This window comes from Sinocyclocheilus rhinocerous, unplaced genomic scaffold (genome assembly GCF_001515625.1).
Source record: "Sinocyclocheilus rhinocerous isolate Xijiao unplaced genomic scaffold, SAMN03320098_v1.1 scaffold387, whole genome shotgun sequence".
NCBI classification, from domain to species: Eukaryota; Metazoa; Chordata; class Actinopteri; order Cypriniformes; family Cyprinidae; genus Sinocyclocheilus; species Sinocyclocheilus rhinocerous.
In genome coordinates, this window is record NW_015651557.1 from 2,252,629 (window position 1) to 2,270,557 (window position 17,929).

Sequence of the window (17,929 nt, forward strand, 5' to 3'; positions counted from 1 at the left end):
TACCAAAACAAAGTTACTGGGTTAATCTTTTTCACGTTTCCTTGGTTGGTAGATGCACCGGGGACCTGATTATAGCACTTAAAACCTGGAAAAGCCAGATTTTCATGATATGTCACCTTTAACTGCTAGAGCGCCAGCTAGAGCGCCAGATACTTACCTGGCAGAGGAGACACCATGATCAAGAAGGTGGTTCACCCAGGGTGAGTTGGCCACATGTCACGTCACTTCACTTCACTTCATTTCAAAAGTTACGGACTGCAGCTTTAAGCTGACATGTGACATTTTTTTAACATTACTTCTCTGTACTGTGGTTGTTTACTGTAAGGCAGAGGTCTTCAACCCTGCTCCTGGCGACCCAATGTCCTGCAAAGTTCATTTCCAGCCTGCTTCAGCACACCTGCCTGTGTTTTTCCAAGTGATCCTGAAGAGCTTGATTTGCTGGTTCAGGTGTGTTTTATTAGGGTTGAACCCTGCAGGACAGTGGGTCCCCAGGAGCAGGGTTGAAGACCTCTGCTGTAAGCTAAAAGGTCTTTATGTGACTTCAGAGTTTATGTCCATGTTTGTGTGTCTGTGTGTTTACAGACGTGCAGTGTCCTACCTGATAAGATTCATTCCCTAGCGAAACTTCCCATTCAGAGAACTCAGTCTGAAGAGCAATGTGAGTCAAGTTCATACACTAATACACAGTTTCTAATACACATCTTTTTTGCTATTAGTTATCTTAGCAGTATGTTATTGCAGATTAAATGAATCCCAGATTGAATTTTGATGAGAAACACCACTTGAATACATTTCTGAGAACCTGAAAAGAGGGGCCTTCACTTTGATTCACTGTTGATTTGTTGTTTTCAACCTATTTCAGTTAATAAACAACCATTTTATGAACTAAGTGGGTAAAATCATAATTTTTTTTTAAATAAATAATTTTAGATTTGTACCAGGGGTCTGCTTATAGTGTCAGACAATGTTTTTTGCACTAAAAATGTGATTTTCGTTTTTAATGAGCATTTTCTATCCACCCTCTGACCTTTACAGTTAAAGGGACTTAAAGGGACAGTTCACTCAAAAATGAAAATTCTGTCATAATTTATTAACCACCATGTTGTTCAAAAACTGCATCTGTGTTTTTTTGTCCATACAATGGAATTCTGTGGTAGATCACTACAGAAATGTAGAGTAATAAGACCGTTAGGACCTCACCTCATGAGTAGTAAACGCCAAATCAGGAGTGACTAAGAAAGAATGTGACATTAGTCAGTGAGTGCCATTGTTGTGGTTTGGTAGATTACAGCAAGCCACGGCCACAAGCCAAGGTTAGCTGGACAACAGCCGCTATTGTAATTGAGAAGCCACTCTAGAGCTATGAAAGGACGTATTGTGTGTTTTTCTGAGTGTGTCTTTAGGTTCATGTCTGTTTGCATGAATGCATGAGCGTGCATCCAAATCTGCATGCTAGAATGTCACGCAGACAATACTATAAGAGAGTGGCGCGTTATACTCCTACCACACGATTGTATGTGAAAGGGGAAGCGTGCAGCAGTTGAATACAATGATTCTGTTCTGCTTGTGACTATCGCTTTTTCTGTTTTCCAGTTGATCATGTGAGGTTTGGACCACCCATGAGAAAGGAGACAGATCCCTGTCCTGATCTGGTGAGATTAAACATTTTGAATGAAATAGAAAAGACTTTGTCCAGTGTATCAAGTTATGAAAATTCTGTCCTGATTTTCTCACCCTCATATAGTTTCTGGGTAACACTTTATTTTAAGGTGTCCTTGTTACACGTTACATGTACTTACTGTTATAATAACAATAAATTATGCATAATTACATGCAAGTAACCCTAAGCCTAATCGTATAGTAAGTACATGTAGTTTATTAATATTACTAAGTACTTAAATGTATAATTGCACTGTAACAAGGGCACCTTAAAATAAGGTGTAACCAGTTTCTGAACCTGTATGACCGTGTTTCTTCTGTGAAACACAAAAGGAGAAGTTTCTAATAATGTACGGATCACTCATTTCCATACAATCACAATAAGAACACAAAAGCACCAAACTTGAAAACGTTTGTTCCACAAAAGAAAGAAATGAAAAAACAATGCTTATGGAATTAAATACTGGTTTTCTGTTCTTCATTAGGGGGCGTATGATGGCTGGAGCGCTATCAGTGAAGACAAGGACTCACCGTGGGTTATATTTCACTCTTGCTCATCTAAAATAATGGTGACAGTAGTAAATGTCGTGTCTGATCTGCTAATGCATGTAGGTCATTCAAAAATATTGATTGGCTGAGGGGTTTGACATCCTCCAATCACTGATCAAAGTCTAATTTGATAAATGTATTGTTAAATTAAGCTGTTAAGAAGCACTAATAAGGCCTTCTCAGAAACAGGAGTTTTAAGGGTTACATTGCTTTTTTTTACTATTTATTTTGCAGGAGTTTGTTAGAGTGTGTGGAAGAGGCCTTGATGGAAAGGTGATCTGGCTCTTTTGTTTAGTTGATTGCTTCTAAGGTTTTCTCCTAAGTCAAATGTGATTTCTGTTCACTAGAATGAAAATATCTATTTGCATAACATTTTTGGTTAACGAAACATTTGGAAACCCTATTAAAATTATTATATTTTATATTACAGTAAAAAATATTAAATGGTATATTTATTATTTTGTTTAAGCTTCTTGTTTTTAATTTTACCCCTTTGGTCTCCGAAATATATTTGATTACCACCTTGTTAATGCCTTACATTCTTGCTTATCAGAGAAATGTCCCTTTATTAGGTTTTAAGAATATTCATATATTTTGAACTATAAAAATATGACATTTTAGCTAATTAAATTGTTTTGCTTCAAATTTGGAGCAAAATGTTAATGTATCTAAACAATTTGGAAAAACCATTTTTAAAATGATTAAATAATATTATTAAAATAAAAATATTATGTTTGTTGTCCCCGCAAAGCTAACAGTGGATCTACATTCCTACCACCACCCTTTTATAATTAATAACATGAGAAGGTTAACGCACAACTAAAATGATGAAATGACTAACATTTTGCTTCCTCTTTTACAGGAGTTTGACTATAAAGAGAGGCTCTTCAGCTGAGGTAGGGGAACAATAAAATAAAAGTGTAAAAAGTCAAATGTCTTCTAGAATAAGATGATTTACTGTATGCGTGTTTAATCCACAGCACTCACTGGATGAAGAGGATAAATATGGGACGGTGAAGAAAGTGGTCTCTTCTCCCCAATCAACAACGGTCACCAATCAATCTGTCTCCTCGCCTCTTATTGGCTCTGCGCCTCTGAAGGGCCCCCCCTCCGACACTAACCCCGCCGTACTCAATGAATCCGCTTTGCTGATTGGTTCAACACTGTCTGACCTGTCACTCCTCACAAACTCTTCCCTCTTCACAGACTCCTCCTTTCTCAGTCATTCCACCAGTCTAGGTTCTCTTTGCTCAACACCAACTGAAGGTGAGATATACGTCAATTCATGAGTATGTACTAATGACCACACTTTTAAAGCAGAATATACATAATTTCACTGACATTGTAGTAGGGTCGCTTTGTTTAATTATAGATATAGTAAGACAGAAACTCGCCTGTTCCCTACTCATATTGGTCTTAAAATGTAAACAGGTGTTTCGGGTCTCGGGAGACTAGCGTAAATTGACTGACAGCGCCATCTGCTGTTATTGGAAAAGAAAGTTGCTCAATTGCATTCGTGAGAAAATCTGCCGCCACGCATTTGTGAGAAAATCAAGCCAAGTTTCCTCATTAAAAGGCAAATGAGTCTCAGTTGTAACACACAATACATATATTTGTCCATACCTCTGCATTTTCTCTCAAATAGAGTTTTGTATTTGCAAATAACTTTGCGTTTGTTTGAAAATCGAGTTTTTCTTTGCAAAGCAGATTGTGTTCATTTACAAAACGCTGGATTTGTTTGATGAATATTGGCACAAAATTCACTCCATAATATGGAGATTCGCTCCATAAGAATACCTTCGTTTTAGAAAACAGTTCTGTTTTACTAATTAGTATTAGCAATGTTAAATGGGCAGTAAGACCAACATCACTAATAGCTTACACTTCTTCACATAACTGATTTTGTATGTTTTTATGCTTTTATCCTGTTAAAGATATACTCTGCCCAAAAATGAAAATTCACTCATCATTTACTTTCCCTCGAGCTGTCTCAGAGGTATATGACTTTCTTTCTTTAGATGAGCCAGAAACGATGGTTTATAGTTTCTTTTTCTTACACACACCCCTATAGTTTCGATGTGGTCATGTGGATTTGTCCAATTTTTGTGGTTTTTGAAGTGTCAACTTTGGAGGTCCTGTACATTTGCATTACATGGAGTCATAGAGTGGATTATTGTTTTATAAATTGTTGTTTGCGGTTATCTAAAGAAATAAAGTCATATAGATCTGGGGCGGCATTAGGGTAAGTAAATAAGAGAATTCTTATTTTTGAGTGGAATATACCACCTTTGTCCGTTTATACAACCAAAAACACTTAAGACCATGCAAAATTCCTTAAAAACCATGCAACAACTCACTTAAAACCACTCAGATCCTGTTAGCAACTGCATAGCTCTTTCATGGTTTGAATCTAAAGCTTTTTGGTTTTCATCCCAGATGTTGACCTGTTAGGCCACACCATCCAGTGAGATTAATATAGTGTTATATGTATAAAAAGAGAACACAAATAATATCTGCTTAAAATCCAAACACTGATGCAGCCACTGTGTTGGAACAGGTTTGATAGCAGAGAGCTCTGTTGCTCCAGACCCAGGAGGAACCAGGAGTAATTTCCCGCCACATGACCCCCCCCTCTCCCCAGAATGGAGTACTCTCAGAAGGAAACCAGACGACTCGGTGAGTAGATTACGTAGGTCAAACCATATTTGACCTTGATGAGAATCTGGGGTGGGGGGACATGCCACTGAAACATATCTTCATTTCTAATTTATATTTTTGTTTTAACAATTTTTGTTTTATCTTTGCATTTAAATGTAAAAAACAATATAAGTGAAATTTGATTAAAAAGCATTTAAAAATTTTAATTGAATACATTATAGTTATAGTTGGATATAATGCATTATTTACTTTCGATTTTTGGCCCTTTGTATTAAAATGTTAAAAAAATGGAATCTTTCATTGGTCACTCACTTCATTCTGTTTTCATTGATTCCAGAAGGTTGTCCATGGACTGCCACCTACACCACAAGTACATGTATGTACAGAAAATTACATGATTCTAATTCTATTGCGTGCTCTAATTTCATGCTTATTGTTCTGTAATGAATCATAAATTGTCTTCCAGATGGGGGCCTGCTTCTCTAAAGTATTCAACGGCTGTCCGTTAAAGACTCAATGTGCTGTTACATGGGTTCTACCAAAGACCAGAGGTGAAGTTTGCTAATAGAATTGTGAGCACTAGAGACAGCCGTTTTCTGCTTGCTGCAAGTTACACACAAAAACACACACAAAGCCATCAAACAACAAGTATAAAAACTTGCATATGGTTTTGTGGTTAAAGCGAAAAACAAGGTCAGTAGCAGGACAGAATAGCTGGCATGTTAAAATAGATTTGTGCATTAGTGTGAATGTCTATGTCATCAGTAATAAACATACAGCAGTAATGCTGAGAAAAAAAGAACAATCCTTCACTGCCTTTCACATATTTAAAGCACTCTCAGATATTGAAAGCACTTTTTGTTTATTGCTTATAATGTGTTTTTTGTATCCGTTATTACTTTATATTTGCTTGAAGCTATTTTTAGTTATATTTAGTATAGTTGATCAATCTTAAAATACAGTTGTTTTGATTTATTATTAATTTGCTTTTTATGTATTATTATTAATTTGCTTATTTATTATTAAGTCTGTAAACTAATTAAAGGGTCATGCACTGCCTCTGTTTTTTATTTTGTACTGTTCTCTGAGGTCCACTTGTAATGTTATCAAGATTTTTACATCAAAAAACATCATAATTTGTTAGTAATAGGCTATTTTCTGTCCTGTTTTGAACCCCCCTCATCAGAACGCTCTGTTTGAATAGGCGTGGTGGATTGTAGACTCGGAAGTAAACGCCCACTGCTATGATTGGCTAACAGTTGTGTATGTTTGACAGATGGACGCTGCAGTGATTTAGGTTAAAACTACATGAATACTCGTATCAAACGATCTGTTAAACAGACAAAGCAATAGTGATCATGTAATAAAAACCGTTACTCACACTTGTGTGTTGCGACATTACTGTTGGATCCAATATAGTCGGCATCGTCTTTCAGTTTCAATCTTTCTGAAAATCCCGCGTCAAATTGTGCCTTGTTTGTAAACGAATCTTTTAGTTATATTTAGTATAGTTGATCAATCTTAAAATACAGTTGTTTTGATTTATTATTAATTTGCTTTTTATGTATTATTATTAATTTGCTTATTTATTATTAAGTCTGTAAACTAATTAAAAGGTCATGCACTGCCTCTGTTTTTTTATTTTGTACTGTTCTCTGAGGTCCACTTGTAATGTTATCAAGATTTTTACATCAAAAAACATCATAATTTGTTAGTAATAGGCTATTTTCTGTCCTGTTTTGAACCCCCCTCATCAGAACGCTCTGTTTGAATAGGCGTGGTGGATTGTAGACTCGGAAGTAAACGCCCACTGCTATGATTGGCTAACAGTTGTGTATGTTTGACAGATGGACGCTGCAGTGATTTAGGTTAAAACTACATGAATACTCGTATCAAACGATCTGTTAAACAGACAAAGCAATAGTGATCATGTAATAAAAACCGTTACTCACACTTGTGTGTTGCGACATTACTGTTGGATCCAATATAGTCGGCATCGTCTTTCAGTTTCAATCTTTCTGAAAATCCCGCGTCAAATTGTGCCTTGTTTGTAAACGAATCTGCGGTGAACAAAAGGCACAGTTCTAACTAGGGCTGCACGATAAATCGCATGCGATATTTAACGCGCATCTTGTCAGAAAAGCCGGTTCTGTAATCAGCGGTAAATCTCCATCACGTGCGTGCTTTCACATTGAGCAGCATTAACTACACAGAGCCGTTGTTCACTGACGAGCGCGATTTTTTGCGCAGCTCGTCAGTGAACAACGGCTCTGTAGTTAATGCTGCTCAATGTGAAAGCCCGCACGTGATGCCCTAGCCCTAGTTCTAACTGACGCGGTCTGGAACTTCATTAAAAATAAAGTTCATCCACTCTTTCCTAACGTTGGGATCAGAAGGAAGGCAATGCAAAGACAATTTTTTCCACAACTTGGCAATGAACAGCGTCTGGTTTTCTTCAAATCTAGACAAGCTCCGCATTTGCCTCTTTCGTAAACACTACGCATGCAAATCGGTGGGTGGGGCTAAACAGGCAGCGATGTAGAAGCAGGTGTTGATCTTCTTCTGCAGAGGCGGGGTTTAGCCACACTATTATGTCATAAAGTGGCATATTCCACAAGCTGTCGTTTTGGCAGACTGGCTTCAATATAAGCTGTTTTTTGACTAACGAGAAAGTTTTGAGTTCTGAAACTTACAGGATGTTTTATAGTACAATGACCCCTTATATGTCAAAAGATCAAAGGAATTTTGGTTTCTCAGTTCATGACCCCTTTAATAAGAAAAAATAGAATAAGAATCATTTTAAAATCGGATCATGATTCCCACAATCGTAATCGGATTGAATCATATGATGCCTAAAGATTCCCACCCCTAGCGATGAACAGATTTAATTTAGGCTTTTATACACATATAAACATTGATCCACACACGTGCATAGAGCGCATCAAACATGGTAAACTGAAACTCAGAAAGCGTGGGCTTGACATGCGAGAACCAGTGAAATTCATTCTTGCGTGTAAAGCAAGTAGAGTTGAGTTTCCCTTTACTATATTGATGTGATGTATGTATGTGCATTGAGAAACGCTTTTTTATGTGAATAAAAGCCTTAATTAAATCTGTTAATCACATAAAGTGATCATATCACTCCACAACACTGCTCTATTAATATGGATTACTTTTAGAATGTCTTTATGAATGTTTTGAAGCATGAAAGTTTTGGTGGAACTTTAATGGAGGAACAGAAATCTCTCAGGTTTCATTTTTGGATGAAATAACAGTTGATGGACACCCCCGTCTTATTTTTGTTGTGCTTCACAACTACTTCAGCCACTTCCCTGTCCATCTTGAAAAATTATTTTACTATCATATGTATAAGCTAATTTCTATTAATTTTATTTGCAAAATATTTGCAACCGTGTCTGTCTTGACTTTGGTTATAATAAGGCTGATATGCTGATATTTACTCATAGATCAATACCTTATGCTGGGTGCTGAGGAGGGCATCTACACTCTCAACCTCAATGAGCTCCATGAGGACACCATTGAAAAGGTAGCCATATTGTCTTTTCTCTATTTACTTGTGGACCCTTTAATTGTTTCAGTGTAACAAAAAAAAAGTAATATAAGAAATAAAGTCACATTATGAGATATACAGGCACCATTACAAAATACAAAGTTACATAAAGTTATATCTCACCATTTTTTATTCTGAGGAAACAGGCTTCCATTATTTACTAGAGCAAATATCCCATGAAAGAGTGTGTAAGATTTTCTTTCTTTTCCAGTTGCTTCCTCAGAGATGCAGTTGGTTGTACGTGATGAACAATGTCCTTATGTCCGTCTCAGGCATGTGCAATGTTATTAATATGACTGCATTTAATGTACCACGAAGATCTGATGTCTTGATTAACTCTCTGGCTGGTACCCCGCTGTCCTCTGTCCACAGGAAAGTCCTCACAGTTGACTTCTCATAGTCTGCCAGCACTTTTTGAGTACCGCAGGAATATGCAGCGTAGACAGGGGCATCTCGCGATTAATGCACACCGCTTGAGCACAAAGATAAATGCAAGGTTTGTAGAATTTTAATTTATCTTTGTTTTAGTCAGTTCCTTTCGATTAAAGGGTCTGCTAAATGGCTGTAATTCTTATCTTTCTCCAGGAAGTACGCCATGTCAGTAAAGATCCCAGACACCAAGGGCTGTAGAAGATGCAGTGTGGGTGAGGACCAGTGACCTCTGTAGGAGTGCGAATCATTCTCTAAGCATTTCGTGCACGTTTTAATGTTTGTTCCTCTGCTTCTAGTTCGAAACCCCTACACTGACAGCGTTTTCCTTTGTGCTGCTGTTCCCACTGGTTTGGTTCTTCTAATGTGGTATGAACCTCTGCAGAAGTTCATGCAGCTCAAGGTGAGAAATGAGAGATAAGAGTGATAGAAATGTTAAAAATATCCGCACTGTTGCGTAATTTTCCTGTCTCTCTCTCTCTCTCTCTCAGCACATTGCTCTGAATCTGCCAGAGTCTCTGCCCATCTTTGAGCTGCTCGTAAATGAAACAGAAGAGCTGCCACAGGTCTGTGTGGGGGTGAGAAGCCGTCCACGCCAAAAAGACAACACTGGACAGATGCACTTTGACATCATCCACCTGGATGACACGCCACAAAGTCTGCCAGGTGCTGCATATGTGTGGATATACATCAAAAATCACACACAAAACACTGCTTTTTTACAAAATTTCAAGTGAGCTTTATGATTTGCATTGCCACAGTGACGTAGACTGATCAGCGGTGTGTTTTGCTTGACTGAGTTATGTGACTTCACAGATGGGGAGTCTCTGGAGGTCAAGCAAGTGATTCAGCTCGACAGGGACACAGTTCTCATTGCACTGAATAGTAAGAAATGCTTGTTTTCACGGAGACATTTGAAGCACTTTGTATGTATACTCAATAGGGGTGTCTGATACTGACCAAAAATTTTTTGTTATTATTTGTTATATAATTTGTTATATAATTTCTATATTTTCTGGGATTTTTTCAACAATGATAATTAAAGTGCCCCTATTATGGGTAATGAAAGGTTCATATTTTGATTTTGGGAGTCCCCAACAACAGGTTGACATGCATGCAAGGTCAAAAAACACTTTCATTGTCTAATAATATGCATTTATTTTTACCTTACTTGCTCACTCCCAAACGATTCGCTCAACGATTCATTTTTCCAAACCCCTCCTTTGCGTGACGCTAATCTGCGGCCGCCAGTAGGTGGCAGCAAGTGCCTGTCTTAATGAGTGATTCATTGACTCATTCATTCAAACAATTCGTTCAAAATGGCTGATTCATTTAGAAACAAAGCAAGCGAATGTTCAGGAAACGACGCTCAGCTTGTGTGATATTACTTAAATACATGTCTTATAAAAACAAAAACCCAAACAGGGATATTTTTTGCTTTAATACCTTGCATTATAGGGGCATTTAAACTGCTTCATCACACCGCACATAATGTCAGCTCACACATCGTTAAAACAGCAATTATCTAATTACTGTTGATAATAAATATCACCCCTAATGCTCAAACTGGCTTTAAAATGTCATATTTTCTTATCTATTTCCATTGTGTTTGTTAATCATGTTATTCCTGTTTCAGCCAAGGTCTTAGAAATGTGTTCTTTGTATTCATGTTGGCTTCATGTGGTTTGAGAAACAAAATGTTATGTGGTGCAATAAAAAAATCAATATTATATTTTTCACTTACACTATGAATACACCCTGAGTATGCACATCTTAATAATTTTTTTTTTTTTTAAGTTTTTAAATATGTTCTACAACATAAAATAATTTTTTGACAAATGTATGAATCATTAATGCATAAATATCATGTTTTTAAGTGGTCATCAACAGGGTCTTCTGGGGTCCTCTCTGTAATGTCCTCTGTCTCTGTAATTGCTGTAATGTCCTTTTTCATGGTTTTTTCTGCATGTTGGTTGCACCACATGACTTCACACTACATGACACATGAGCCTTTGTAAAAATGCATTTCTAGACCTTGCTTCTTTGTTTTCCATGAAAGGTAATTTTTCAAAAATCCATAATAGGGGCACTTTAATGCGATAATTTTGCTGAGTGTGGTTTTTGTGCTGCTACTTTGGCTGGTGGAAAAATAAATATGACACTAAAACCGCCAGTAGGTGGCGGCAAGTGCCTGTCTTAATGAGTGATTCATTGACTCATTCATTCAAACAATTCGTTCAAAATGGCTGATTCATTTAGAAACAAAGCAAGCGAATGTCTTTATGAAAGGATGATGACTCAAATGATTGGTTCAAAAACAGATTCATTCGGGAACGAAATACAGCAGTGTTGCTCTGAGACACTCAAATGTCCAGCTCCAGCTTTCTTTGGATCTCTGTTCGCTGGTGTAACGGGAAAAAAACAGACAATATTGTGTATAAAATGTAACTCACTCAATATTAACTTTTTATTTGTTGAACTTTTTTATGAAATCACATTTCTGATTGTGCTCACTCACTAATATTCAGGAAACGACGCTCAGCTTGTGTGATATTACTTAAATACATGTCTTATAAAAACAAAAACCCAAACAGGGATATTTTTTGCTTTAATACCTTGCATTATAGGGGCATTTAAACTGCTTTATCACACCGCACATAATGTCAGCTCACACATCGTTAAAACAGCAATTATCTAATTACTGTTGATAATAAATATCACCCCTAATGCTCAAACTGGCTTTAAAATGTCATATTTTCTTATCTATTTCCATTGTGTTTGTTAATCATGTTATTCCTGTTTCAGCCAAGGTCTTAGAAATGTGTTCTTTGTATTCATGTTGGCTTCATGTGGTTTGAGAAACAAAATGTTATGTGGTGCAATAAAAAAATCAATATTATATTTTTCACTTACACTATGAATACACCCTGAGTATGCACATCTTAATAATTTTTTTTTTTTTTAAGTTTTTAAATATGTTCTACAACATAAAATAATTTTTTGACAAATGTATGAATCATTAATGCATAAATATCATGTTTTTAAGTGGTCATCAACAGGGTCTTCTGGGGTCCTCTCTGTAATGTCCTGTCTCTGTAATTGCTGTAATGTCCTTTTTCATGGTTTTTTCTGCATGTTGGTTGCACCACATGACTTCACACTACATGACACATGAGCCTTTGTAAAAATGCATTTCTAGACCTTGCTTCTTTGTTTTCCATTCCATTACCCTTCGTCTCATGTTTTTAAACTTGTTTGACTGTTGTGTTCACGCCTCGGCTCTTTTGCAGTGTCTCATACATGACACTGCATTCTAAAAATGCAATGTTCAACTTTTAAAAACGCATCTCTAAACCTTGTTTTATTTTTCCACTCCACTACTCAAATCCTTTAACAAGCCGTTTTGTTTCAGACACAGTGAAGGTTGTGAATCTACAGGGATGTGTGAGCCATCAGAAGACTTCTGAACTTGCATTTGAGTTTCCCATTCAGACGCTGGGTAAGCCCTGTGAAGGATGTGACACATCAGGCAAATGCCAGGCCGTCTTTGAGCATCTCTCAGCCTAGTTTTTGCTGTCTGTTCTGCACCATTGCCACTAGTTGGAGAACTGTCCACAGCTTTCAACTGAGAAGTTTTAGGGTAACGCATTACAAGTAATAATTGCATTACTTTACTAGTTACTTGAAATAAGTAATCTATTACTTTTTAATTTACAAGAAAGTTACTTTTTCCAATACGTAATGCCAGTTACTTTGTTTTCCCATTTATTGACTGACAGCTCTCCTGTCCCCATGTTGAGAGAAATCGGGAATTTGACAAAAATATAACTTTTTTATATTAAAAACAAACAAACAAGCCCAGCACAGATTACTTTCCATAAAAAGTAACTAAGTAACGCAATATCGTAATGAATTACTTTTAAAAGTACCTTTCCCCAAATTAGCTGCTGAGCATGTTGAGCCAGTTGGTTGAGAGAGATTACTCTGATTGGCTGTTCAGCTTTAGTGAACCCGTGTGTGAGAAGAAAAACAAAACTGAAGTCAAGAGCACAAGGTGGTGTGTTGAAGCACAACGTTCTAGCCCAGATGAAGCTGGCATGAGGCAATAACACGGCCGGCTTTCATCGCTGCTAATTATTTGATGTCAGCTTGGTGTGTCGTCGCTATTAGATAGCCATCATGTTTGCTATGTCTATTTAGAATCAGCCCTCTTTCTGTTGCATCTGGTGGTAATGCGGTTGTCTTTGTAGTGTGTCTACAGGACAGTGTCCTTGCCTTCTGGAAGCACGGTCTGAAAGGAAGGAGTTTACAAACTAATGAGGTAAACCTGACGTCTAGAAACAATGAGGGCTTCACTGATGTATGAGGAAGCAAGAAATGATGGAATATTATGCTGTTTACCTCAGGTTACCCAGGAGATCACAGACAGAAGTCGGGTTTTTCAGGCTTTGGGAACAACTAGGTATGTCTTCCCACTGTAGTTTAGCAACATGTCTGGTAATAGACAAATGGAATCATATACTAATAATTTAATGTTACTACAGGGATATTATCTTGCAAAGTACTCCTACGGATGATCCGTCTGCCATGAGCAACCTGTACATCCTCACGGGGCATGAAAGCAGCTACTGATGGGCCTGAGACGCTGAGAATGTTCAGCGATAGCTGGAAACACTACAGAGGTTGATGAAAGGGCTTCCCTACTGAAAGGGTAGAGAGTCATCAGGCCCAAAAAGCTCCAGGAACAGAGGAAAGCATGATGGAGTCACGTACACTTAGTTCTCCAGAGCCTTTGAGGACAGGAGGCGGAACTGGAGCTGATTTGGAGGAGGGAAGGTGACCTGTGGACTTGCATTAGACCTACTAGGTTTGAAATAACTTGTTATTGGTCAGTGACTAAACAAATGAGGTGTTCTATTTAATACTAGACACAGTCTGTTGTATTTCTTGTTTTGAGAAATAGATTTACGTGTTTTAGTGCAGTCGTTCAAATATTATCTTCCATTGGACAGTAAATTAGTTGATAGGATTTTGTAAACCATTGTACTGTAAACCCCACAAAAACCCAAAACTGTGAAATAAATAAATGTAAACGACAAGGATCATTTGATGAATCGTATATTACTGCCCGGTTTTATTTGTGTTGCCAGCAGTGGTCGTTTTAATTCACAGCGCTAGCGGGAGCTGTTTCTTTCGTCAGTTCTTAATTTTTTTAACAGTGGCTTGTCTTGTTTGGAGAGACTGTTTAAAAACAGGAAGCGCTTTACCCAATCGTTCAACACGACGCGTTTAGACTTGTTACCGGAAAGTAGCTATAAAGTACTTAGCATCTGGTGGGAATGCGCTGTATTTGCAACGTACCTAAAACGTGTTATTCTACCTTTCTGTAGATGAAGAGGTGAATATTAAATTCTCGGTATGAGTCTAGAGGTGGCTTGCTTGTCATTTCGCCAGCCGTACGCTACTCTTGTGTTGAATGGTGTGAAAGCGCTAGAGAGCCGCTGGCGGCCCCTGCTGTCAGAGCTGCGGAACTGCACGTTAGCGGTTCACATCGCTCAGAAGAGCTGGGAGGGAGAGGACTGGAGACTCATCCTCACCGAACGACTGGGAATGACTGCCGTGCAAACCGAGGAACTGCTGGAGTCTGGAGAAAGGTTCGGGCGTGGTGTTATAGCAGGTGAAATCTACACTGGTTTGTTAATAATTGCAATGTTTGTATAATATAAGGATTTATTATGTGCATCAATTTATGTAAATTAATTTAAAAAAATCAACTTGGGTGAAGATATTATTTAGATATATTCAGGTCGTATATATATACACACACATAGGTAGACAGACATAAATAAATAGTAAACTTAATATAAGTTCATCATTATTAAAGGTAGCGCTGAAACATCAAGTACGTATGTACTTTCTCAAGCCAACATCAAAGTTTGATTTTATTATACTTATAAATATCAATAAATTGCAAATGATAGATAGATAGATACTGCAACATGATGTTCAGGTATTGAAATTATGTTATCAAAAAAAGCATAATATCAATTTATGGCTCTGTTTAGCTCCTCATCAAGCTTATCCTCCGCTTTCTGATGTTATTATTTGTGTATGTTTTTATACGTGTTTGTTTATTTGACACTGTATACGTGCAGGTCTTGTGGATGTTGGGGAGACGTGGTGTTGTCCTGAGGACATTCCCTGTGAAGAGATGAGAGAGCTGGAAACAGCAGCTTGCTTGACTGAACTCAAAATGAAATACCTCACAAGACTCTCAAACCCCCGGTGGCTCAATGAACCAATATATTCCAGGGGCCATAAAGATGTGTGGACGGTACACATCCCAGTTCATCTTTTGCCCTCTGCTCCTTCTCATCCGTAACAGTGAAACAAAGTATTCAGTAGTGTATTTGTGTCTGAGACACTGAGATGTGCCTCTCTGGAGATTTGCAATGTATCTAATGTGTGCAGGTTGTTTTTTTTCAACATTAAAGGAGACATGTTATGCCCCTTTTTACAATATGTAATATAAGTCTAAACAGTGTTCTGTGCTCGTCTGTGCAGCCAACCACTGAACTGTTAGCATGTTTTGCTCAAACTTTCGCCATGGCATTGGAGCTAGTACACCGTTGTCACTTGCGAAAACATAACGGCGCCGTGGGTGAAAACTTACAGATTAGGGTCGGTAATATTATGATGAGATCCCTTTGCCACGTCACCAAGGGAGCTAAATCAGACGCGCTGGTTTTCTCAGACGCTTGCAGAGGCAGCAGCAATATACATTAAATAAATCAATAAATCCACTGCTCTGTTGTCTCCTCTGAGGCTGGGACTCTAAATAGTGTTCTGTGCAGCCAATGACAGAACCGTTAGCATGTTTTGCTCAAACTTTCGCCATGGCATTGGAGCTAGTACACCGTTGTCGCTTGCGAAAACATAACGGCGCAGTGGGTGAAAACTTACAGATTAAGGGTCGGTAATATTATGATGAGATCCCTTTGCCACGTCACCAAGGGAGCGAAATCAGACGCGCTGGTTTTCTCAGACGCTTGCAGAAAAAGGCTTAGCAAAGCAAAGTTACTGGGTTAATCTTTTTCACGTTTCCTTGGTTGGTAGATGCACTGGGGACCTGATTATAGCACTTAAAACCTGGAAAAGTCCGATTTTCATGATATGTCACCTTTAAATATAAAAAATGCATTTGTTACATACCTTTATATATATATATATTAGACATGTGCCGGTATTCGGTAATACAAAATATCACGATAATGAACATGCACGATATTATTGTGGGCACTTCAAAATACTGTGAATAATTATTTATTACAAATTATTCAGATTATTTTTTTTTTATGCATTTTAAGAATACTTTTCCCATCAGCTGGTTAAAATGCACAACACTGCTGTAAGCTGCATCAAAGTATCATTTAATGGACATGCGCTTATGTGAACAAAAAACAGCATTTTTTAACAAAGAATTATAACTTCTGTAACAAATGCAGCTATTGCTCATTATTAATGTTAGTGCATTAACTAAGGTTAACTAATGTGATCTTATTGTTTCTTAATTCTTTTCTTCTGTAATCTGTTTGAAGCATTTGTTTACTTTATATATATTTTTGTGTATTTATTGTATTTAAATGCTGTTTTTTTCGTTGTAAGAAAAAAGTTATTAAACCTGTTATACTGTATTATGACAACACTTTTTGCAACTTATTTCAATATCGTGATAATAACGTATACCGTGATAAAAGCTTCATTAATGATCGTAGCATGAAAATGTGATACCGTCACATGCCTATATAGTGTTTATTTATAATGGGGTAACAGGGCTTTTGTAACATGTAGGGAAGTTATTTCAGGGAAAGTGAGGATTCAACACTTAAACACAATAAATTCAACATTAAGAAAGCATAGTTGTAAGGACATCTTATTTCTGTGTTCCTCATTACCTGGGCATCGCAAAAAAGGCGGGATTTGGGATTTGGAGAGGATTTGGATTTGGAGGAATAATGATTTGTTCAGAGCCAGATGGGCGTTAAACCCCACAGAAGACATGTTCTCTTTTTTCCTCAATATATATATAATTATTATTATATTATTTTAATTCGTATTGTCACGCTGTTGCATTTTGGGGAACGTAGTTTGTAAATATTTATTAGCGCTGGCGTGGCGGTGCGGGAGGCGAGTTTACGAATCCTACTGCGTTGAAGACTGCAGTTTTAATATTCATGAGCGGAGTGTTTGCCATTGGAAACTATTGACGCAGTGTAATTATTATTCAGGAGCAAACCATCACCATTGGTAGGTTATGCAGCACAGCCCTATTTAGTATTCATGAGCGATTCCCTTCGACGTAGTAGGATTCCTGATTTTGAGCGTCGGCGAGTCACAAAGTTTCAGAGGCAAGCGTTTGCAGACCCAGACACGATGAGCGTTGGATATGAAACATAGCGTTATTTTGCGCTTCTGTAAGCCTACAGTAGAGAATGGATAAGCGACCGACCTCAGCACAGTCAAACGCTGAAACTCCAGACAGGTCAGTGCTAATAACACCCATTTGATACTTTATGACACCCCTGCTAGTGGCGCGACGCTAGGGGATTATAATGAATGCGTTCTTATCGCGTCGCGTTGTAGAGCTAGAGTGTCATAAAGGTGTGTTTTACTGCCTTCTAGTTACTGAGTGACTTGATACAAACAAAACACTTGGGCTCACTTTGTTTGATGTCATATTAAACCAGACATGCAGATAAGAAAGCATTTTATCATCCTGAGCTATACTGATGACTATAACCTTCATAATAAATTATTGGATAATATTCTTTATTAAGGGTGCACTCACATAAACAGCGGTTTTGAAAACACTTCAAATCATGAACGCTCACGAGAGAGATGTATACTGCAGACATATTTGTCTATTTTGTTATACGTGGAGCGGGTCGACCCCTCATGGGCGCCGCTTTGTTTATATCACATGACCAAGCCGTGTCATGTAATTGGCCAAATTAATAGTAAATATATATACAGTGTGTGTGTATATGTGTATATATATATATA

At 37.5% G+C, this 17,929-nt stretch overlaps 3 protein-coding genes across 5 annotated transcripts in view; all 3 read left to right on the forward strand.

Annotated features, from left to right (window-relative positions):
- The window catches only part of LOC107713193 (mitogen-activated protein kinase kinase kinase kinase 2-like), a 24,768-nt gene extending 10,789 nt beyond the window's left edge, over positions 1 to 13,979 (forward strand). The window contains exons 13-32 of one of the 2 annotated variants that reach the window (XM_016518628.1): positions 583 to 658; positions 1,594 to 1,652; positions 2,145 to 2,191; positions 2,443 to 2,481; positions 3,071 to 3,104; positions 3,189 to 3,474; positions 4,766 to 4,884; positions 5,204 to 5,242; positions 5,333 to 5,417; positions 8,334 to 8,413; positions 8,649 to 8,709; positions 8,810 to 8,933; positions 9,023 to 9,081; positions 9,166 to 9,269; positions 9,358 to 9,532; positions 9,683 to 9,751; positions 12,279 to 12,365; positions 13,117 to 13,187; positions 13,273 to 13,328; positions 13,411 to 13,516. In XM_016518628.1, coding sequence (XP_016374114.1) covers positions 583 to 658; positions 1,594 to 1,652; positions 2,145 to 2,191; positions 2,443 to 2,481; positions 3,071 to 3,104; positions 3,189 to 3,474; positions 4,766 to 4,884; positions 5,204 to 5,242; positions 5,333 to 5,417; positions 8,334 to 8,413; positions 8,649 to 8,709; positions 8,810 to 8,933; positions 9,023 to 9,081; positions 9,166 to 9,269; positions 9,358 to 9,532; positions 9,683 to 9,751; positions 12,279 to 12,365; positions 13,117 to 13,187; positions 13,273 to 13,328; positions 13,411 to 13,498 — 1,758 coding nt within the window. In that variant the 3' untranslated portion in view covers positions 13,499 to 13,516. Of the gene's footprint in view, positions 1 to 582; positions 659 to 1,593; positions 1,653 to 2,144; positions 2,192 to 2,442; positions 2,482 to 3,070; positions 3,105 to 3,188; positions 3,475 to 4,765; positions 4,885 to 5,203; positions 5,243 to 5,332; positions 5,418 to 8,333; positions 8,414 to 8,648; positions 8,710 to 8,809; positions 8,934 to 9,022; positions 9,082 to 9,165; positions 9,270 to 9,357; positions 9,533 to 9,682; positions 9,752 to 12,278; positions 12,366 to 13,116; positions 13,188 to 13,272; positions 13,329 to 13,410 lie in introns of both variants that reach the window. The other variant, XM_016518629.1, reaches the window with a different exon arrangement.
- A 255-nt stretch (positions 13,980 to 14,234) lies between these two features.
- LOC107713196 (protein CXorf40A) lies at positions 14,235 to 15,356 on the forward strand. Its single transcript, XM_016518634.1, has 2 exons — positions 14,235 to 14,543; positions 15,022 to 15,356. The coding sequence occupies exons 1-2, from the start codon at positions 14,285 to 14,287 to the stop codon at positions 15,246 to 15,248; spliced, it is 486 nt and encodes a 161-aa protein (XP_016374120.1). The 5' UTR covers positions 14,235 to 14,284; the 3' UTR covers positions 15,249 to 15,356.
- Positions 15,357 to 17,086: 1,730 nt separating this feature from the next.
- The window catches only part of LOC107713197 (myotubularin-related protein 1-like), a 14,971-nt gene continuing 14,128 nt past the window's right edge, over positions 17,087 to 17,929 (forward strand). The window contains exon 1 of one of the 2 annotated variants that reach the window (XM_016518636.1): positions 17,087 to 17,408. In XM_016518636.1, coding sequence (XP_016374122.1) covers positions 17,359 to 17,408 — 50 coding nt within the window. In that variant the 5' untranslated portion in view covers positions 17,087 to 17,358. The remainder of the gene's footprint in view (positions 17,409 to 17,929) is intronic. The other variant, XM_016518637.1, reaches the window with a different exon arrangement.

Coding starts and splice junctions, on each gene's coding strand:
- LOC107713196 (XM_016518634.1), top strand. CDS start 14,285: ATGAGTCTAGAGGTGGCTTGCTTGTCATTTCGCCAGCCGTACGCTACT. Junction 14,544..15,021: donor CGGGCGTGGTGTTATAGCAG/GTGAAATCTACA, acceptor GTATACGTGCAG/GTCTTGTGGATGTTGGGGAG.